Source organism: Neopsephotus bourkii, unplaced genomic scaffold (assembly GCF_033783945.1).
Source record: "Neopsephotus bourkii isolate Nb327-2 ecotype Australia unplaced genomic scaffold, CSIRO-AGI_Nbou_v1 NB_1474, whole genome shotgun sequence".
Taxonomy (NCBI): Eukaryota; Metazoa; Chordata; class Aves; order Psittaciformes; family Psittacidae; genus Neopsephotus; species Neopsephotus bourkii.
In genome coordinates, this window is record NW_026901950.1 from 324999 (window position 1) to 343640 (window position 18642).

The 18642-nt window shown below is 47.5% G+C and overlaps 2 protein-coding genes across 3 annotated transcripts in view; both read left to right on the forward strand.

Annotated features, from left to right (window-relative positions):
* Window positions 1-523: 523 nt before the first annotated feature.
* CETP (cholesteryl ester transfer protein) lies at window positions 524-10046 on the forward strand. Of its 2 annotated transcripts, XM_061369094.1 has the most exons (16): window positions 524-746; window positions 1752-1866; window positions 2802-2936; window positions 3460-3530; window positions 4316-4403; window positions 4531-4600; window positions 4891-4951; window positions 5855-5946; window positions 6215-6394; window positions 6801-6851; window positions 7160-7327; window positions 8693-8760; window positions 8886-8928; window positions 9015-9084; window positions 9418-9503; window positions 9600-10046. In XM_061369094.1, exons 1-16 carry the CDS (start codon window positions 620-622, stop codon window positions 9672-9674), a joined length of 1500 nt encoding a protein of 499 aa, XP_061225078.1. In that variant the 5' UTR covers window positions 524-619; the 3' UTR covers window positions 9675-10046. The 2 variants fall into 2 exon arrangements, with proteins under 2 accessions (XP_061225078.1, XP_061225079.1); XM_061369095.1 differs by lacking the exon at window positions 6215-6394.
* Window positions 10047-11533: 1487 nt separating this feature from the next.
* The window catches only part of NLRC5 (NLR family CARD domain containing 5), a 50762-nt gene continuing 43653 nt past the window's right edge, over window positions 11534-18642 (forward strand). The window contains 4 exon segments of the mRNA XM_061369118.1: window positions 11534-11655; window positions 16810-16834; window positions 16979-17198; window positions 17201-17320. Of these exon segments, the coding sequence (XP_061225102.1) occupies window positions 11534-11655; window positions 16810-16834; window positions 16979-17198; window positions 17201-17320 (487 nt within the window).

Here is an 18642-nt window from a genome sequence, read left to right on the forward strand (position 1 = left end):
AGGGTGCTGAGGCGCTGGCACAGGGTGCCCAGAGAAGCTGTGGCTGCCCCATCCCTGGCAGTGTTCAAGGCCAGGTTGGACACAGGGGCTTGGAGCAACCTGCTCTAGTGGAAGATGTCCCTGTCCATGGCAGGGGGTTGGAACTGGATGAGCTTTAAGGTCCCTTCCAACCCAAACCAGTCTGGGATTCTATGAAGTTACTGCAGGAATGCAAACTACGGAATATTTCTGTATGAGGAGCAAATGATGATCTGTCTGGAGGCAGAGCATGAGGCTGCTCCCTTCACTTCATCCCCTTCTAATCTCCATCCCCCTTGCAGCTTTCTCTGCTTGCTTTGATGTGTGCGTGTCCTGAGTTAAAACAGTCTTGGCAGGAGCACCAAGTCCTGCAGCCCAAGTGCCTGCTGTGGGGGGAAGGTGGCGTGTGACTTGAAGAGTGTGAAGGAAACTATAGGAACATTAGGAAATGTGTGATGAGTTTTGATAACTGGAGGAAGCAAGTCATGTCCTGCTTTGAATGAGCCCTGCTCGGAGGTATGAAAGCAGCCTTTGCCACGGTCAAGAAGCAGTCGATCTCATCGGCGCTCTCTGCTCTTGGCTGGAGCTGTGGGCTGGCAGGATGAGGCTGGGGACCTTCAGGATCTTTCTAGTGCTTGTCCACGTGTCAGCAGCCTGTGAGTTCGGGCCCTTCCCGTACAGCCTCACAGGGATTGTCTGCAGGATGACCAAGCCTGCGGCGTTGCTGCGTAAGTACCTGCTGTACGGGCTGCACTTCCCCCATCCCAACCCCAGGTTAGTGATAGAGCAGTCAACGGAGTGCGTTTCTTGCTCACCTGGCTCTTGTGGCAACCATTTATCCCATAAAATGTATTAATACCTGCCTGGGAGCACTGGTTAAAGCATGGGCACCTGCACTCAACAGGCACAACCTCTCAAAGCATCTAGAAAATAATCCCCAAGCCCAAACTTTTAGCAGTGTTAGTCACTGGGAGATGGTGTGATGGAAGACCTAGAGCAAATGTGTGTTTGACTTCTCACTTCACTTGGGGTGGGAACACAGAAGGGGAGAAATAAGGGTTCTCTGCTACTGGGGTTTCTGTGCAAGGCTTTGGGGGCTCTGCAGGTGGAAGAAGAATAATTAGAGCTCATGCAAAGGGTGGGGGCAGCTCTGTTCTATCCCCTCCAACAGTGGGACATGTAGGGAAGAATGCTTGGCTGAACTCAGAGAGGGTATTTCTGAGAGGAAAAAGTCCAGTACAAGCTTACGCCTGATGCCAAAGCTAGAATTGGATGGATAACATTACAAAAATGGGTGCAGAAACTTGAATCTCAGAAGTTTTCCTTTGGAGACCCAACAGCTGACTGCAATAGGAGCAAGCAGCAACAGAGCAAAGCACCACAAAGCAGCACAACAGTCTGTGCAGTGTAAGGACGAGAGACCTTCAACCTTTCCAAAACCTGCCCTAAGGTGCAAGTGAGGTGTGTGAAAGCTGGGCTAGATTCCCTGGGAACAGCCTGGCTGGTCACTGTCCAGCCCACATGTGACCATCGCCAGCTGCCACCAGCTCTTCAAGTCAGGTTTGGAGTTGGTTTTGTGTTTAGAATGCTCTGAAACTACCACTCGTGCTTCCTTAATCTAATGGGAATGCCTTGATTGAAACTCTCCTATAGAGCTTTAACCCAAGGTACTGACTTGGCTTTGCAGCCAGGACAGGTTGACGTTTGGCATCTTTGTCCTTTTCTCCCAACAGTGAACCAGGAAACAGCACAGGTCATTCAAGCAGCATTCAGAAATGCCAAGTTCCCAAATATCACTGGGGAAAGGTCCATGCGGCTCCTCGGCAAGGTGGCTTATGGGCTGACCAAGTGAGTGTCTCTGCATCACCATGTCAGCGGAGGTGCAGGCTGATGGAGGGGACCAGAACTGGCCTCGGGGGGATCTTTTATCCATCAATTCCTGGTGAAAGCAAAGGTCTGACCTGGGACAGATCCACTTTCTGATCTGCGCCTTGCAGACAATTTGGACTTTGAGGTTTAGGCTGATGGTTGGGTTAACAAATGGAGTGGTGCAAACACAGGATGGATTTCCTGCTGTGTCTGCAGTAAACAGAGAGCAGTGCAATGAAACAGGCTGAGAGAGCCGGGCCTGTTCAGCCTGAACAGCACCTGCTCCAGGGTGACCTTAGAGCAGCTCCAGTGCCTAAAGAGGCTACAAGAAACCCGGAGAGGGGCTTTGGGCAAGGGCCTGCAGGGACAGGACAAGGGGGAATGGCTTGAACCTGACAGAGGGGAGACTGAGATGAGCTCTTAGGCAGAAGCTCTTCCCTGTGAGGGTGCTGAGGCCCTGGCACAGGGTGCCCAGAGAAGCTGTGGCTGCTCCATCCCTGGCAGTGTTCAAGGGCAGGTTGGACACAGGGGCTTGGAGCAACCTGGTCTAGTTGAAGGTGTCCCTGCCCGTGATAGGGGGCTGGAACTGAATGAGCTTTATGGCCCCTTCCAACCCAAACTAGGACGGGATTCTATGAAAACAGGGCTGTTTCTGCAGCGCAGTGCTCTGTGTTTCCTGTTTGAAGCATTCTCCTTGCCTCACCCCCGACTATCGCCAGGGAGCAGCAGCGCACCGAGGCTGAGCAGAATCACTGTGGTCCTTGTGCGTGGCGCTACCCCTGTGGTTCGGAAAAGCTCCCGAGGGTTGGCAGAGGCCCCTTAGGGACCCCCAGTCCTCATTAGCAAACCTGTCTCGCCTGATCACAGAAAGCAGCCTTGGGGGTGGTGACAAACCAGGTTTCTGTTGTTTCCAGCATACAGGTAAATGATTTGTCCATCGAGCAGAGTGAGGTGGAGCTCAAGGAGAACGATGCCATTCACATTGCCATTAAAAACGTGACAGCCTTCTTCAAAGGGACCCTGAACTACGGCTATGCTGGGGCCTGGTTGTAAGTACCAGGGGGCTGGTTGTCGCCGAGCACCATGCCCCTCTCATGCTCCTGCCCACAGGCATGTGTCACTGTTGAGGGGCTGCAGTCCTCTGGCTCTCTTGGATAGCAGCGCTGCTTCCTGCCTACATGAGAAAAGGTTTTATATGCTAGCAGTGTTGCTCAGCCCTATCACTGCTCTTCTCATCCTGCTTTCTGCCTTTCTGTCCTCACCATTACCCCCTGCGTGAGGAGACAAATGACCAAAGCATAAAAGTTCTTCCCTCCCCTTTGCTGCTCTATATACTTTGAGTGGTGTAAAAAAGGGGTTTAATGCTCTTGGTCCAAGTGCTACTAAGGCAGTGGTTTGAAACGATTTGAAACCAGGATATCTGAATGTGCTGCTGCATGTTGGGGCTTTACACTAATGTGACTGATGTGAAAAGTGTTACAAAACCCACCCTGTGGCTGTCAGGGGGTCAGGGAGAAGATGCATCCCATTCAGCATTCAGGTTGCTAAATGTTCTCTCTTCTGCCATTACAGTTTGCAGCTTTTTCATTCAGTTGATTTTGAAATCGAGTCTTCCATTGACCTCCAGATAAACATTAAGCTGAGTAAGTAACATCTGGGGATCGCAGGCTGCAAGGGTCTTGGGGTGTGTGCTTCCTCCAGAGTAACAGGAAGGACTGGGCATCTGCTCCACTCAGCTCTGTGGGGAACGGGTAGCAGCTGGAGCCTCAAGTGGGTCTCTGTCACCCTCTGTACACAGGACAGGAGATGACATGGCCCTCAACTTGTAGTTTTAATGGATCAAGCAGCAGAAGCCAGTATAAAAAACTTCTGCAAAGCCTATTTCTTGAGAAAGTCAGTAGACCCAGTCTAGAAAGGGACAGAGGCAAACCTCCATAAAGGATGAGAGGAATGTGGGTTATCACACGGGCCTCAAAATACATTTTCCTGCCTCAAAATACATTTTCCTGGTAGGGTCCAGGGGAGAACAGTGTGAAGGTCTTGATGACAGTATACTGCAATTTTCTAATGTTTTGCACTACAATGTAATTCCCTCCCTGCTCTGGTCTGTGGGTTGTACATACTGCCCAGGTCCTCTTGGGTTATGTTAGAAACAACAAAGGAGCTCGTATCCAAATGAAGTGCAAAGAAGCTTGCTTGGTAAACTATCTCAGCAGAAACCCTCCATCCAGGTCCAGGGTACCTCATTAGGCCCAGCTTTGCAGGGTCCTGGATCTTTTGGAAGCATGGCCTGGGAGGTGTGGGGGACATTGGCTGCCCCTCTGCAGTGATGCCCTGCTCCAGGTATGCAGGGTCTGCAAAGTGCACTCATCCTCCTTTGTCTTGGTGGCAAATTAGCTATCTTTTTCTTTTCTTTCATCCCATGCAGTGTGCCAGAAGGACCAAGTGGCTGCTGATGCCTCGGACTGCTACCTGACTTTCCACAAACTCATGCTTCACCTGCAAGGAGACAAGGAGTGAGTCTGTCCCCTTTCAAAATCAGGCTTCACTTGCCCGGCTGCTGGTCCCCATGTGCTTCATCCCAAGCAACACTCACCCTGTGGACTGCTGAGTGATCCCTGACCATGCTCATGTTCTGTGCAGACCGGGCTGGCTGAAGCAGCTTTTCACTGATTTCATCTCCTTCACTTTGAAGTTTGTTCTCAGGAGTGAGGTAAGATCAGACACCGCCTGTGGATGGAGGAAAGGTCAGTTTGCTACACACACCTCCGCTCACGTATGCACACAACATAATGGCAATAGCATTTTAGAGCTTGCAAAAAATAAGACAAATAAATAGAATCCACAAAACCTGCCCCCACCCCAGCTTGGATGGGGTCAGAGGTTGTACTGATACTGGAATCTTGGATGGTGCTGGACTGAAAAACAGCCCTCAGGTCTCACCATGAGCCCCAGCTCTGCTCCACATCCCGAAGTCCTAACCCCCTTCTTTTCCTCTTGTAGGTGTGCAACGAAATCAATTTTCTTGCCCAGGTGCTGGCAAATTTTGTACATGATTTAGCAGGTAAATATCCTTGGGTTTTCTGCTTTCTTTTTCATGTGCAACTTTTAATGCTTGAGCCCCAGCAGGGCAATAGCTACATCCATCAAAAAAATCCTTTGAAACTGTATGTGGGATCCCAAGTCCTCAGGCAAAGGCGAAATAAACCTTAGCAAAGTTCTGGTTTGAATTTTTCTGTATCAGGTTGATTTATAAGGGTGATTGCCCTGGTTGAAAGATGTGAAATGCCTCACTTCATGAATGAGGTATTTCTCCTTCATTATGGAATGACCAGAGGTGCGGAACAACTGCAGAAGGACTGATGTTAGCTAGCACAGGAACATGCATTGGAGTATTAAGGCTGAGATATTACATCATCTGTATATGCCTGCTGATGATTTTCCCATGGTTCCCAGTCCCAAATATCAGGGAAAAGGACATGGAACATGAAAAAAAAAAGGAATGTAAAACTGAGAGTAGCTTCCACCATTTCCAAGGGATTCATTGGGCAGTAGCAGGACCCAGCACTAGCACCCAAAGGAACGGGGTCCCTCAGTCCCATCATAGAATCCTAGAATGGGAAGGTTCCAACCCCCTGCCACTTTACACTAGATCAGGTTGCTCCAAGCCATGTCCAACCTGGCCTTGAACACTGGCAGGGATGGGGCATTCATAACTTCCTAGGGCATCTTGTTCCAATGTCTCACCAATCCCACAGTAAAAAAACTCTTCAGTATACATAAATCTCCCCTGTTTAAGTTTAAACCCATTGCCCCTTGTCCTGTCACTGCAGTCCCTGATGAAGAGACATCTCTGTATCCTTCTGTAACTCCCAGTCACCTTCTGCAGCAAGTCCTAAAAGTGACTGCCACATGCTGTGCCCGCAGTCACATTGTGGTGTGAGGTTTTGGTGTTTTCTTCCTGCAGAAAATTTTGTCCGGGATGAAGGTATCAGCGTCGATATCTCCCTTGCATCAGTTCCTTTAATAAAAGCAAATTACCTAGAATCCCACCACAAGGTAAAGTAACCCATGCTGCTCAGAGACCAGAAGTTTTCTGGGGGTGACTTTTGCAGGAGGGCTGTGAGCGGCTGGTCCCTTGCTGTCATACAGAGCATGGGCTGCATCTGCATTTGCAGTGTGGCCTGATGCCAGTCTTTTACCCAGGCACACAGCTCGTGCTCTGCTCCAAGTCCAGCCTTCACCTTGCAATGGAAACACAGGTATTGACACCTTGCCCTGTCTGCCAGCTGCTTGAGCTGACCAACATGCTTGCTTCCCTTTAAAGGGCCTTGTCCTGTACAAGAACTACTCCGATGTCTTCAGTGACTCTGTTTTCTCCCCGTCGCTGCTGACTGAGTCCCGGATGCTTTATTTCTGGCTGTCTGAGCACATCCTCAACTCTTTGGCTTCGGCAGCTTTCTTAGACAAGCGCCTGGAATTGACCATCAGAGGAGAGGAGTTGCAGGTGATTTCAGGAGTGGTTTCCTCCTTACATTGCATTGTGGTGAGACAGTAAAAAATTCCCTAAATACCTTTTTTTTTTGTGAGGGTTAGTTTCTGTAGAAGACACTTCTATAGTCAGTCACTACATGTGATCCTGGTCAGAAATTTGTGCCTTCTTAGCAAGAATGTGCTACCAGGCAGTGCTATACCTTAGAGCAGTAACACCAGCTGGTAGAAAACATGCCTTCTGAACTGCAAAGTGATGTGGCTCTCTGTGGGAGTACTGAGGTAGCCAAGGGGTGAGCTCAGGGGGAAATTAGCCATGCCTCTGACCTGGCCACAAGCCACTCTGGCCATCCAGCCTGCATCAGGGCTGACCATACCTCTCTTGTGCCTTTCGACAACCTGTTTCTGGTTTGTTTCTGAAGGCGCTGTTTGAAATGGAAGATACGGAAGCCCAGCGGAATGCGGTGCAGATGGTAACTTTGGTCTTATTCAAAGTGGTTTATGTCAAATGAAGAACTTTTCAAATAGATTCTGTTGCACTGGAACAACAGTGTCCTTCCCTTGACAACTTGAATCTTGGGTGGGCCTGATGGGGAAAACCAGGGACTGATGGAGAAACTGTGTCTTGCAAGGATTTCTTCACCCTCCAAGCTGGCACAGCTTCCCTCCAACCCAGCTGAATTACTGGGATTGTGTGAGCTGGAGGAAAAACTGGGACTACAGAAGGGACGCATTTCTGTGGGAAAAAGCCTGACTCTTCTGTTGTTCCTCACTTGACCAGATTTTTAAAGGCACCTCCTATAATGACTCTGTGGCCAGGGTGTGGAGTCTTGCCCATCCCCAAATCTCTGTTCAGCCTGAAGGGACAGTCGTGAAGTCCTTGGTAGCAGTGGAGGTCAGCACCCTTCCTGTGGGAGAAGAGTCCCTGATGGTTCTGTACATGGAGAAGGTCAGTTCTTGCTTCTCCTGACTGTGAAGACCTTGGGAGGGGTGGGTGGCTGAACCCTGGGAGATGGAGAAAGCATATCGGTTCCTTTTAACACTTCCATCTCTTCCCTCAACAGCTAAAGCTGGGAATGATGACAGCAATCATGCTGGCTCAGTGCCTCCCCTATTAGGCTAGCCCATCACTGGTGTGCAAGGTGGTAAAAGCAGCAGAAAGCTCTGATGAGCTCCCCTTAACCTGTACCAGACACAGTGAACCCCTTTAGCTGAGGTATTTTAGGAGAGAATGAAGGCACCACGGGAATGTATTTATTTTGAAACTTCAGACTTCCTCATTCCCAAATTCTAGCTCTGGTCCCTGCTTGGAAGATGGTTCTCATGACACGGAGGTACATCTCTGGAGAATGCGAAGCTCAAAATACAACCCTTTCCACTATATATGCCTGTATGAAAGTTCCTGCTTACACTGTGTTTTACCCCAAACTCCTTTATACTGAATCAAAGGAGGCAGAAAAAAGAAATGTGAACAGCCTTGCTGTCATGGTAACGTCACAAGAAAGCAGTATGTCTGTCCAGCCTTGTAACTATGGGCTGGTATGGACACCAAACACTGCATAAAAGCAAATCCCTGCCTAAGGGTAGACTGGCCTCTTCAATTTAAAGGCTTAAACCCTAACTGAGTAGAGTTCCCTCCTGCCTTCTGCAAGCATCCCACATGAGCAGAGTATTCCAGGCTGGTCTTTCTGCTTCAGGTGATCTCTTGAAGCTAATTTCTGGTAGGAAACTACTGAACTAGAGGTGGTGCCCAGAACTGTGGCCATCAGGATATGATCTGCTCCTGGCCTGCAAGCCTCCTGGATCACAAAACGCTCCTTTTAAATGGATGTTTGCATACAGGCAGAAGCAAGAAAATGATCCTAAATGGCCAGAATTCAGAGACTGCTTTCTTTTTTAGTTTTGTTATAAATGCAAACACTATAGGAAGGCTACTTGTAGTATCCGTGGTTGTTCTCTCCACATTCTATCTGACAATCTTTGTGTTGAACTGGATGGTCATTGGGAAACATCACCCTATATAACCATTTCTTTCCTGCATAAGCAGGATTTGGTTCACAAAATGGCAAAAGCATCAGTCCTGTGAATAAGCCAGTGTAGAACACCACAGGCTGAGGCTCTGGGCATCAGGGAGGAATTCACTGCATGCAAATAGAGAAGGAAAATGACCTGCTCTAGTAATATCTGGAGGCAAAGCCAGAAGGATGTTGAACTCTGGGTCATAAAAAGTAAACCAAAATGACCAAATGAAACTTGCTGCTGTAAGGCAAGATAAGCTACGTCTCAACCCTGCTGTTTGTTCATCTTTGTGCAGGAAATCACGGTCACCATCCAAGCTGCTTATGCAGAAAAGAAACTAATTCTGCACCCTTTGGACTCCAGGTTGGTACTGTGGTCTCTGGGGGGAGGTTTCTCTGCCTTTTTTAGCCTGTATCTGAGAGCAGCATAACAAGAGGATCTCTGCAGCCTGTAATGATTTCCCCCCTCCTTTTTGTCCTTCCCTTCAGGATAGAGTTTAAAGTCTTTAACTGCACAGCTGATCCAAGTGAGGTAAGTCCTATGAAAGTATTCTCCAGGCCATCTGTGGCAAAATGATGTATTTAAAACCTGTTGTGTATGAATTTTCTGGCTTTTAGAATGACCCATCCATAAGAAACTTCCTGCAGACAATGATCTCGGTTGTTGGGATCCCAGAAGTGATTTCAAGTGAGTTTTCCCTTTGGGGAAGTGCCAGCCTACTCCATTAAAGTGTTTAACACCAGGACTCCTAAACCTAAGCGTTAAAAAATACATCAATAACCCTGACAGCTTTGAGGGACCACATTACTGAAGTAAATTTCTGCTGGATTCACTTGGGGAATGGGGAACCTTTTGTAAATGGCTGGGACAAAGGAAAAGTAAGTGTTCTGTCAGGCTGAAGGTTGTGAGGCATTGAGGCACAACCAGCTTTTGGCAAGAGGCAGAAAATGTAGCAGCACATGATGAGCAGCAAGCCAGGATGGCTGTACCTGTAACTGCATTGGTTTACTGATTCCATAGGGATCGAACCAGCTTTGACTTCACTGATGAACAGCAAAGGGCTTCATCTATTTGAGATCAGAAATCCTGAGATCATCACAAGAAAGGTAAGCAGAATTTAGAAATACCTGGATCTTAAAGCCCTTATTGGGAGTGTGACATAAACTAATACGATACTTTTCTCTTTTATCCTCCCTTTTTAGGGATACATAATTGTACAACTTGACTTTAGCTTCCCGAATCATTTGCTTCTTGATTTTCTTCAAAATAGATTATAAAGCTGATCTCTTCTTAAAGGAGCCCAGGAATTTGTGTACAAACAGAAAGATCATGTGTGAATTAAAATTAAAAGATGAGCTGATTTAAATGAGTTTCAGTTTAATTTTCTTTCCTTTTTGTAATAAATGCTCCAGTTTTTGTGCAACTGTACTTCCATGGAGCCTTTCCTCTGCAACAATCTTGAATTCTGCACTTCTATGCACATTACTTCTCTGGAACCTTTAAGGACTTGTGTGCTTAGGAGGAAGGCTTGGACTTTTGAAGTACATGGGCTCTGGATGAGCACTCAGGGGAGGCAGCAGAAATAGGCTTTGCTTACCTTCTGGCATCTTCGTTATTACATTATGGAAATGTTGCATCTTTTGTGTTGATGCTGGGTTTCATTTCTACCATGAGCCAAGAGGCTCCTGATTTTGACAACTCCAGTGACACTACCGAACTCAAGTAAACTCAGAACCAGTTATACTAAAAGACCTGGGTGTGGGTGAAAAAATGTAAATGGATGTGAACTGTCAGTGCAGTACAGTAACAGAGACCTTGCACCCTGGGTGCTTTTTATACACAGCCTGTACTCTTTGTAGAGCTCCAGGTAAACTGCGATGCCCGTGTTGTTGAGACAATGGGAACAAGCTTGAGAAAAGCAAATAAAATTATAAGGAAGCCAAAAAGATCAGAAGAGAAAGAGCAGGAGTCCAGTTAGACAGCAGGTTCCTCTTTCTTCCTACAATTTATTTGAAGTGCCTGTTATTTTCATGTACTAATTCATGCTTCCTTGTTTTATACTTGTCTCTTCACTTAGAAGGGATCTTAGACAGCACACCTAAGGCTGTAGCAGTGATCACATTAACAAAGGCAGAGGATGATGTTCTTCTTCCACACAAAACTGTATTAAAGCTGGGGCTCCTGGAAAGAATCCTATGAGGCTGGCAACAGGACAGCCTCGGTTTCTTGAGCTTCTGGGGCATGGTGGTTGCTTCCCTAGCACTGTCATGGGTGAGGACACCCTGGGGAATGAGCCTCTGACCTCCCCAGTGCTTCCTGCTCCACACAATGGCTGGGTTTGACATCTGTTCAGTGGACTTGGTGCCAAGTCTGGTGGAGGAGCAGACTGCAGCACATGGAGTGGGCTCAGGTTGCAGGTTGCTCCACGGCAGCCAAGGAAGGTTTATCTTTGCTGAGCCTCAACCAGCCGTGTCCATGACACTGCAGCTTTCACAGTGACACCATAGCAGGGCCAGCGGTAGCCTTGAAGAAGCCCTGGTGCAGTGGGCACCTTCTCACCTCCCTTCCCACCCTGTCCCCATGCTGTCTCTGCTGGCTTTTTCAGTACCAGCTACAGGTTTGTCCGTGCTCCCTCTTGCTCTAAAGCCACTGATACTGAGGTGACGTGTCCCCTGTCTGCATGGGAATGCCTGCTTAATTCTATGGGAACTGGCTTCTGTCAAGCCTGTCAAGTCCTCCTGACATTCCAGTGGAGTGACAAGCACTAATAAAAAAGAAATGGCAGGGAAAAAACACCACCTTCTATTCACCCTTAGAGGTGCCTTGCCATGCCATGCCAGCCAAAGGCGCCTGCTGGGGCCCACTCACTGGGGCTGCAGAAGCCGGCTCCCCTAGCATAGAGAGCAGGGGCTCTGCTGAAGGGAGAATGAGGGAAGCGTCCAGCAGACCCCAGAGGGCACCACCGCGAAACGGCGGCGCAGTGCAGGGCCGGGCAGCCGCTGAGCCCAGCCGGGCCTCGCCTTCGCCTCCCGCGCACCCCCCGGACCCCCAACTCCCACCCCCGACGTGAGGGCGCAGCCCAGTGCCAGGAGCAGAGCTGAGGGAGGCGGCGGTGGCCGAGCCCGGGAGGGAGCCGATGCCGCTGCCCCACGTGCTCCGCCGGCCGTCGGGCAGCTTCTGTTTTGAAGCGGACGGCGCTGCCCCTGTGACCGCCGGGCAGCGCTCCGGTGGGTACCGCGGCTGGAGCAGGAGTCCCCCGTGAGCGCTCGGAGTGCGGGCGGGCGCGGGTGGCCGCGGTTGTTGCTTTTCTGCGTCCAGGGGTAAGGTTGGATGCGTTCATGGAGATGCCTTTTGCTCCCTGGTGCTGGGATCAAACACAGTATCACAGTATCACAGTATCACAGTATGTTAGAGACTGGAAGGGACCTCAAAAGATCATCCAGTCCAATCCCCCTGCCGGAGCAGGAACACCTAGATAAGGTTACACAGGAACGTGTCCAGGCGGGTTTTGAATGTCTCCAGAGAAGGAGACTCCACAACCTCCCTGGGCAGCCTGTCCAGTGTTCCGTCACCCTCACTGAGAAGAAGTTTCTTCTCAAGTTTAAGTGGAACCTCTTGTGTTCCAGTTTGTACCCATTGCCCCTTGTCCCATCATTGTTTGCCACTGAGAAGAGCCTGGCTCCATCCTCGTGACACTCCCCCTTTATATATTTATATACACTAATAAGGTCACCCCTCAATCTCCTCTTCTCCAAACTATAGTGATTCTCCAAACCAGTGATTCAAAGAAATCAGTTCACTGTAAAGCACAGATCTTTGCTGGTGCCAGGAGCACGTGAGGTTCTAACTTCCATACATGTCTCCAAAGCACAGTAAATGTCAAGGTTTTTTCTACTTTACATTCTGATCTTGATACGATTTTATCTGAAGCATGCACACAGACAATTCAGCAAGTTATATAACTGTAGTTCTCTCATCCTCCTCACCACTTGGGTTAGGGCTACAACAACAGTTTATTGATTACCTTTTAGCTTTAGTAGCATTGATCAACTGCTAATACCTGCGAGCTACGTGCTTAGTTCTCTGTTTAAATTGTTAACATTAGGGATGTTAACATGAGGGATGTCCCTGCTTAAGAAGCAATTTACAGAAGCAGATACAAGCAGTTTGCAGGTCAAAATTCTAACACATTATCATGCCCTCTCAGGGGCAGGTTTCAGCCCTCAGAGGGGTCCCGTGTTGAGTGAGCAGTCACATTTAGGTGCTAAGTCATACTCATGCTAAAAAGTAAAGTTATTTCAGCTAAGGCCTAATGGCTTGGTCTTACCAGTATCACAGCTTTTCCTAACTGAAGTGATATATGGGAGTCTGTCAAGGATGTTGTTGGGGATTTTCAGGCACAAAATTGCTAGCTTGTCCATAAAGGGGTTGCATTGGTAGTGCAGTGGCAACTTGTGGTCTGGTGGAAACACCATCCACCCCACCGTCCCTTCCTTCCACCCCTGGTCCCCTTCATCCACCTCTGGTCCCTCACCATCTACCCCTGTTCTCCTTCATCCACTCATTGGTCCCCTCTAACCATGCCAGTTCTCTCAGAGCTCCCCCCATCCTCTGCACCCTACTCAAGGCCTGATAAGTGGAGCAGGTGTTTCTGTCTGGAGTTGTGGGCATTGCTGGACATGTGTTTGGTTGTGGGTTTTTTTTTGGGGGGTGTTGTTTTTCCCTTTTACTCATTTTCTGATAAGTGAATTTTGAAACAGTGGTGTCTACCACCTTGCCTTGTGTGGGACTCAGGTGCAGGCTGCATCTGATTGTCCAGCATCGCTTCTCTGGTGTATAGAGAAATACTAATAATATTAGTTTGCTGCATCTGATCTGGCTAGATCTGAGGTCTCTGCACACAGTTCTATTTAGATACCTGGGGTTTATTCTCAGGTTATTTATATCTGCTCTCACTTAAACCTTGTCCCTATTCCCAAGGAAAGCCATGTTGCTTTCCCCCCTTAGATATAAAGAAAATAGTAAATAAATATTTCTTTGTGTGCCAGAGTAAATGCATATAAATAAAAATGTTCCCATTGCAAGAGCCTTAACCACAACCAAGTCAGAATTTGCTCCACAGAGAGTATTCACCCCCAAGTCCCATTTCTTTGGATCACTCCCCCAAATCTACCTGAATTATCATCTAGCTATATATATTTTAGTTAAGGAAAACACTCTTCTGCTTTTCTGGGTGGGTGTTTTCACTCACCTCACTGCTGTTATCACAGAGGAGCTGCAGTTGGGGAATTCCTAGATGGTTTTACTTTCATTTTGCTGCATACCTCAGTGAAGAGGTGGGTTACAAGTGAAGAGATGAAGGCAGTGGACATTGTCCCCCAGCCCCTCTGTTTTGTGACCCCACTTTGGTTTCAGTGCCACTGCTCTGTTTGTGGACTTTTGGTATGTAGCCAATGCTCATTAGACACTGCAAGAAATTGTCACAGCTTCAAATCTGGTTGTTTTTTTGTGGCTGGGAATGGTGGGAATTGGGGAGGTGAGGCGAGGAGTGGTTTTTTAATGTGTTTTAATGGTGTTTCTACATTTGAAGGGTGAGGCCAGGGGTCAAGGCTCAAACGTTTCCTGTCTCAGGAGGTTTTTGTGCTTCATTCTGAGCTGAGAAGTGTTTTATTGTAGGTCAGTGCCCATCATTTCTGATGGCCTTATTTAGTGGAACAGTAGTAGCACAAGAGCTGCAAGCACCACCTGCGTTTTCATCTAAATTCTCAGTGTAGACTTCTTGAATATGAGTCGTTCATCAGTTCATATGAAATTAATTCATAGTCTTTCTTTGTCTGAATGGCTTCCAGTCTTCATTGGCATGATTCAATATTTATATTCAATATTAAGTAGTGGCTCGTCATCACCAGGGGAATAAAGTCGGGTGTTGCTGTCTACAGGTGTCTGGGTTTTTTTCTTGGCTGGGGAAATGTAAAATGAAAGTCCTTAAAGTTTGACTCATCAGGCTACTGGGAAATGAGTGTTCTGGGTTTGTTTTTTTTTTCCAGAAACCATGTTATTTTGCAGTTTATTAAAATTTGAAAATTTTAAATGTTTTATTTTTAAGTCTTCCATTGCTCCCTTTGTTTTTAATGTATGTGTTACTGTTAGCCTTCTTTATTTGTATAACTGAGAATATAAAATGCATTTCATAATAAAAATTTTGAATGAAAACTTGCAGAGTCCTTTGCAAGACATTCAGGGTTTGAATTTTTGGATTTATGCCTGAGGAGAAAACTGATCCTGGTTAAGCCCAACTTTTTTAGCATTTCATCAGGAACTTTGATGTTGTTTTTGTTAGAATAGTGAGTGATGGGCATTAGAGGCTTTTTACAAACTGGGGGGTTTGCCCACATTTTGGTGGATCCCAGAGATGCCTCCCTTTTCACAAAACACATCCTGAAAGCTTCATCTGGAATGGGAACCTGGAAAAAGTCTTTCTTGCAGTGATGCTCTGTTATAGCAGTATATGGCAACGCTATGTTATCACACACCAACTTTGACATGGTTTTGACCTGAAGGATCAGAGATCAGTAAAAGAGCATCCAGTGTCACCAGCTTTGCTTTTGTGGGATGTCTGCTTGTCTTTTGGAGTGCAGGAACAGACAAGGCTGATGAGGCCCTTTCTACCCCGTCCTCTGCTGCAGCACTCAGTCAGCTCACATACTTTTGCTGCATTTATTTGGCTTAGTCTCATAAACATGCAAGGCTGTTCGAAGTGGCAGTACAGAGAGAGCAGAGAGTGGTGGGTTATGGTGAAGGAATATCCTCTTAAACATAAGCAGGACAAACATCTTGAGCAATTTGAGCAAAACCTGGAGTGGGACTTTTTGAAATTGGTTTATAGTGACCGGATGTCAGTGTTTCAGTTGTAAAAGTTATCCTTTTCCTTCCTAGTAGCTGGTGCAGTGCTGTGTTTTTTAGTCTGAGAGCAGTGTTGGTAGCACACCCATGTTTTGGTTGTTGCTCAACAGCACCTGCCCTGACCAAGGACTTCTCAGTCTCATGCTCTGCCAGTGAAGAGGGACACAAAAAGCCAGGAGGAGGCAGAGACAGGACACCTGACCCAAACTAGCCAAAGGGGTATTCCATACCACAGTGCATCATGCCCAGTATATAAACTGGGGGAGTTACCTGGAAGGGCTAGATCACTGCTTGTGTCAGGCTGGGTGCTGCCCAGTGGGTGGTGAGCAATTGTACTGGGAATCACTTGCGTTTCTTGGGTTTTTCCCTTTCCCCTTTTAGTTTTGTATTCTCTCCCCTTGTTATTTCCTTTATAATTATTATTATTAGTAGCAATAATATTAGTATTAGTATTTTTATGTTATACTTTAGTTATTGGACTGTTCTTATCTCAACCCTTGGGGTATACTTTCGTTTCTCCTCCCCATCTTGCCCAGAAAGGGGAGGAGAAAAAGGGGGGGGTCATAAGCGAGCAGCTGCATGGTTCTGGGTTATCAGCTGGGCTTAAACCAGGATCCAAGACAAGGGGGAATGGGTTTAGACTGACAGAGGGGAGACTGAGCTGAGCTCTTAGGCAGAAGCTCTTCCCTGTGAGGGTGCTGAGGCGCTGGCACAGGGTGCCCAGAGAAGCTGTGGCTGCCCCATCCCTGGCAGTGTTCAGGCCAGGTTGGACAGGGCGATGACACCAGGAAAGCTGTGATTCCTTTAAACTGCTCCTGTAAAGCCTGTCTTCACTTGCATCTTAGGGCACAAGACTCAGTCCTGCGTTTTTATCACACCAGTAGTGGGTCCTCAAATGTCCAGGCTGTGGTCACTGCTGGTTTGAGTGGAAGTTGCTACCTAAAGATTAAAAGCTCCAGAGCTGACCCTGGGATCAAAGGCAGAGCTCTAGATCTGTGATCTGTGTAATTGCCTATGTCCTTTCCTATCTGCATCCTGCTGTGTTACAATCCTTAGGCATCTACATGGAGTGAGACAACCGCATATGGGCATGCACCGTGGGTTGGGGTGTGCTGAAGTGCTGCTGCTAGCAGTTCAGTTCTTCATCAGGGAATGGAGCAGAAGCTGTCTTTGCACTTGGCAACTAACAGGAGGCTGACCACACAACAATGCAGGTAGGAGACTGTAATTGCACAGGTTTGCTGTGGGAAGGAAGTGAAAGTGGAGAGAGACTTTGACACTAAAGCAGAAACGAGTTGTTCATCCCCACAAAAGGAGCAGCAAGAACAGCTGTCTGAGCGCTTTGATGAGGGAAATATCTTGCTCTTAGAGTCCCTTCATGTGCCTCCTGCTGCATGTGAAGCTTGTCATATGTGATGTGGTCACTGTAGAGATACAGATGTCAACAGAGCTTCTCTTTGGCTGATGCCAGAGAGACTGACTCTTGTTGCTTGCTCCTGCCCTTCACAGTGCTGCTGAGTTAGGCAGTGTGCAGGTAAGGACTGTGGTCCTTGCACTGTATCGTGGCTGGGCTGGGAGTGTCCACATTACACTCAGTACAGCAGCTAGGCTATTCTGAGTTAGACCAGGGCTAGAAAAGCAGATCAAGTCATCAAGGGCTGTGCTGGCTGCTCCACAGCATGGCTGTGTGTGTGAACATCTCTCACCTCTATGCCCATTGCTACCCTCTAACCACCATTTCAGTGTCAATCTAGACCTGAATGTAGTCAGTGCCCACTCCCAGCTAGTGGAGCTCCTCAGCCACCATCCCGTATGGCTGCTCACGACCTCCCAGTGCTTCCTCCCAGGATTGGCCCTGAATGGCCTAGATGGGATCACCAACCACAAAGAAAAAGTGTCGTGCTCCTTGTCCTGGAGGAGACTGGCCTTGCCACCTGGAAACAGTTTGTACAGTGCCTCTGCATGGAATGGGACCTCCCCCTGGACCTGGAGACACAGCTCATGAGCTCAGCAGGAGAAGGTAATGGCCAGCTTTCTCTAACCATCTCCAAACACAGCCAATGCCTTGGCCCCCAGAGCTAACAGACCAGGCTAGGCAGAGAGAACATAAGTGCCTCATTCACATGGTCAGTGTCTCATCAGTGAGAACTGGCAGCCTTCTCTGTTGTGTCCAACAGTTACAAGCCTTTTCAACCAAGCCACTTGGTTTAGTCTTGCCTTTAACCATAATGTCTGGGGTAAGATCAGGACCTCCAAAAATAGTTACTGGAGCAAATAGCAATAGTTCATATTTTCAGGTGTGCTTTTTCGCCACTGCTAGGCCTGGCTGCTGTTTGTGGGCACTTTCTTCACCCTTTCAGTAGGAATTGGCCTGATTTGAGGATGGAAGATTCTGTGGAACTTGTGGGACCCTGCGTGGTCATATCATCAGGATTCCCAAGCTGGAAGTGTCTGCCAGGTCAAAGTCACTTTGCCCAGAGAGAATATTAGTGTTCTTGAGAGACTAATTTGGTCTATTTGGGAAAAAGGGATGCTGTGCTGTAGGGATTCCCTACTGCTTCTTGTGAGGGTGGAGAGGATTGTGATAGCTGTGAGAAGGGAAAACATGGATGCAGTAGTAGCTCAGGAGTTTCTCAATGATGAGATGTTTTGATACATTCATTTGAAGACAAAAAACCGAAATACTGCATTTTTACTCTGTAGATGTTAAATTGCAAATTTTTTTTTAAATTTTCCTGACCCACAAATGCAGGAATTACAAAAGTTTTAAAATATACCAGATCTGATTTAATTATTTTGTTACAATTGATTAATATTGAGAGGCAATAAGCAAGCAGCGCTGGGTGCGCTGGGGAGTCTCCACGCCGCCAGTGACGCACACCGGGGTCTTTGGGGTTCAATCTTTTATACTTTGTGGTCCTGGGTCTCAGCCAATCCTGCCTTCTCCTTTACATTGACGTGGCTCCTTTCTGTTGTTCTTCCTTGGTTGCTGGGGTCTTGTCTCTGGTTGAGAAACTTTTACCCAACCCCTTCCTTAAAGCACTCAAGCAGTAAAACAAAGCCATAAAGCACCCTTATTACTTTAACAGTCAAAATGATTAAAGAGGGGACTAGTCTATTCCCTTGTTTCCTCTTCTTTCCCGTCATTACATTGACAGCAACATTTATTATACATGGTACACTGGTCACAGGTGCATTGGTAACAATGATTCCCAAGTTCTTCACATGAATCATTCTCGTATTCTTTACACTGCTGCGCTTGCCCAGATTCACCAGAGATGATTCTTCATTGATCTATAGGACCCTTGATATGGCATAGAGCCCTCACGGAAGTGGCAATAT

What these genes read in the sequence shown, in the direction of transcription:
- CETP (XM_061369094.1), top strand. Translation starts at nt 620, where the DNA reads ATGAGGCTGGGGACCTTCAGGATCTTTCTAGTGCTTGTCCACGTGTCA. An exon ending in GGCTATGCTGGGGCCTGGTT is followed by an intron (nt 2,937 to 3,459) that starts GTAAGTACCAGG and finishes CTGCCATTACAG; the next exon opens with TTTGCAGCTTTTTCATTCAG. An exon ending in GATCCCAGAAGTGATTTCAA is followed by an intron (nt 9,085 to 9,417) that starts GTGAGTTTTCCC and finishes CTGATTCCATAG; the next exon opens with GGATCGAACCAGCTTTGACT.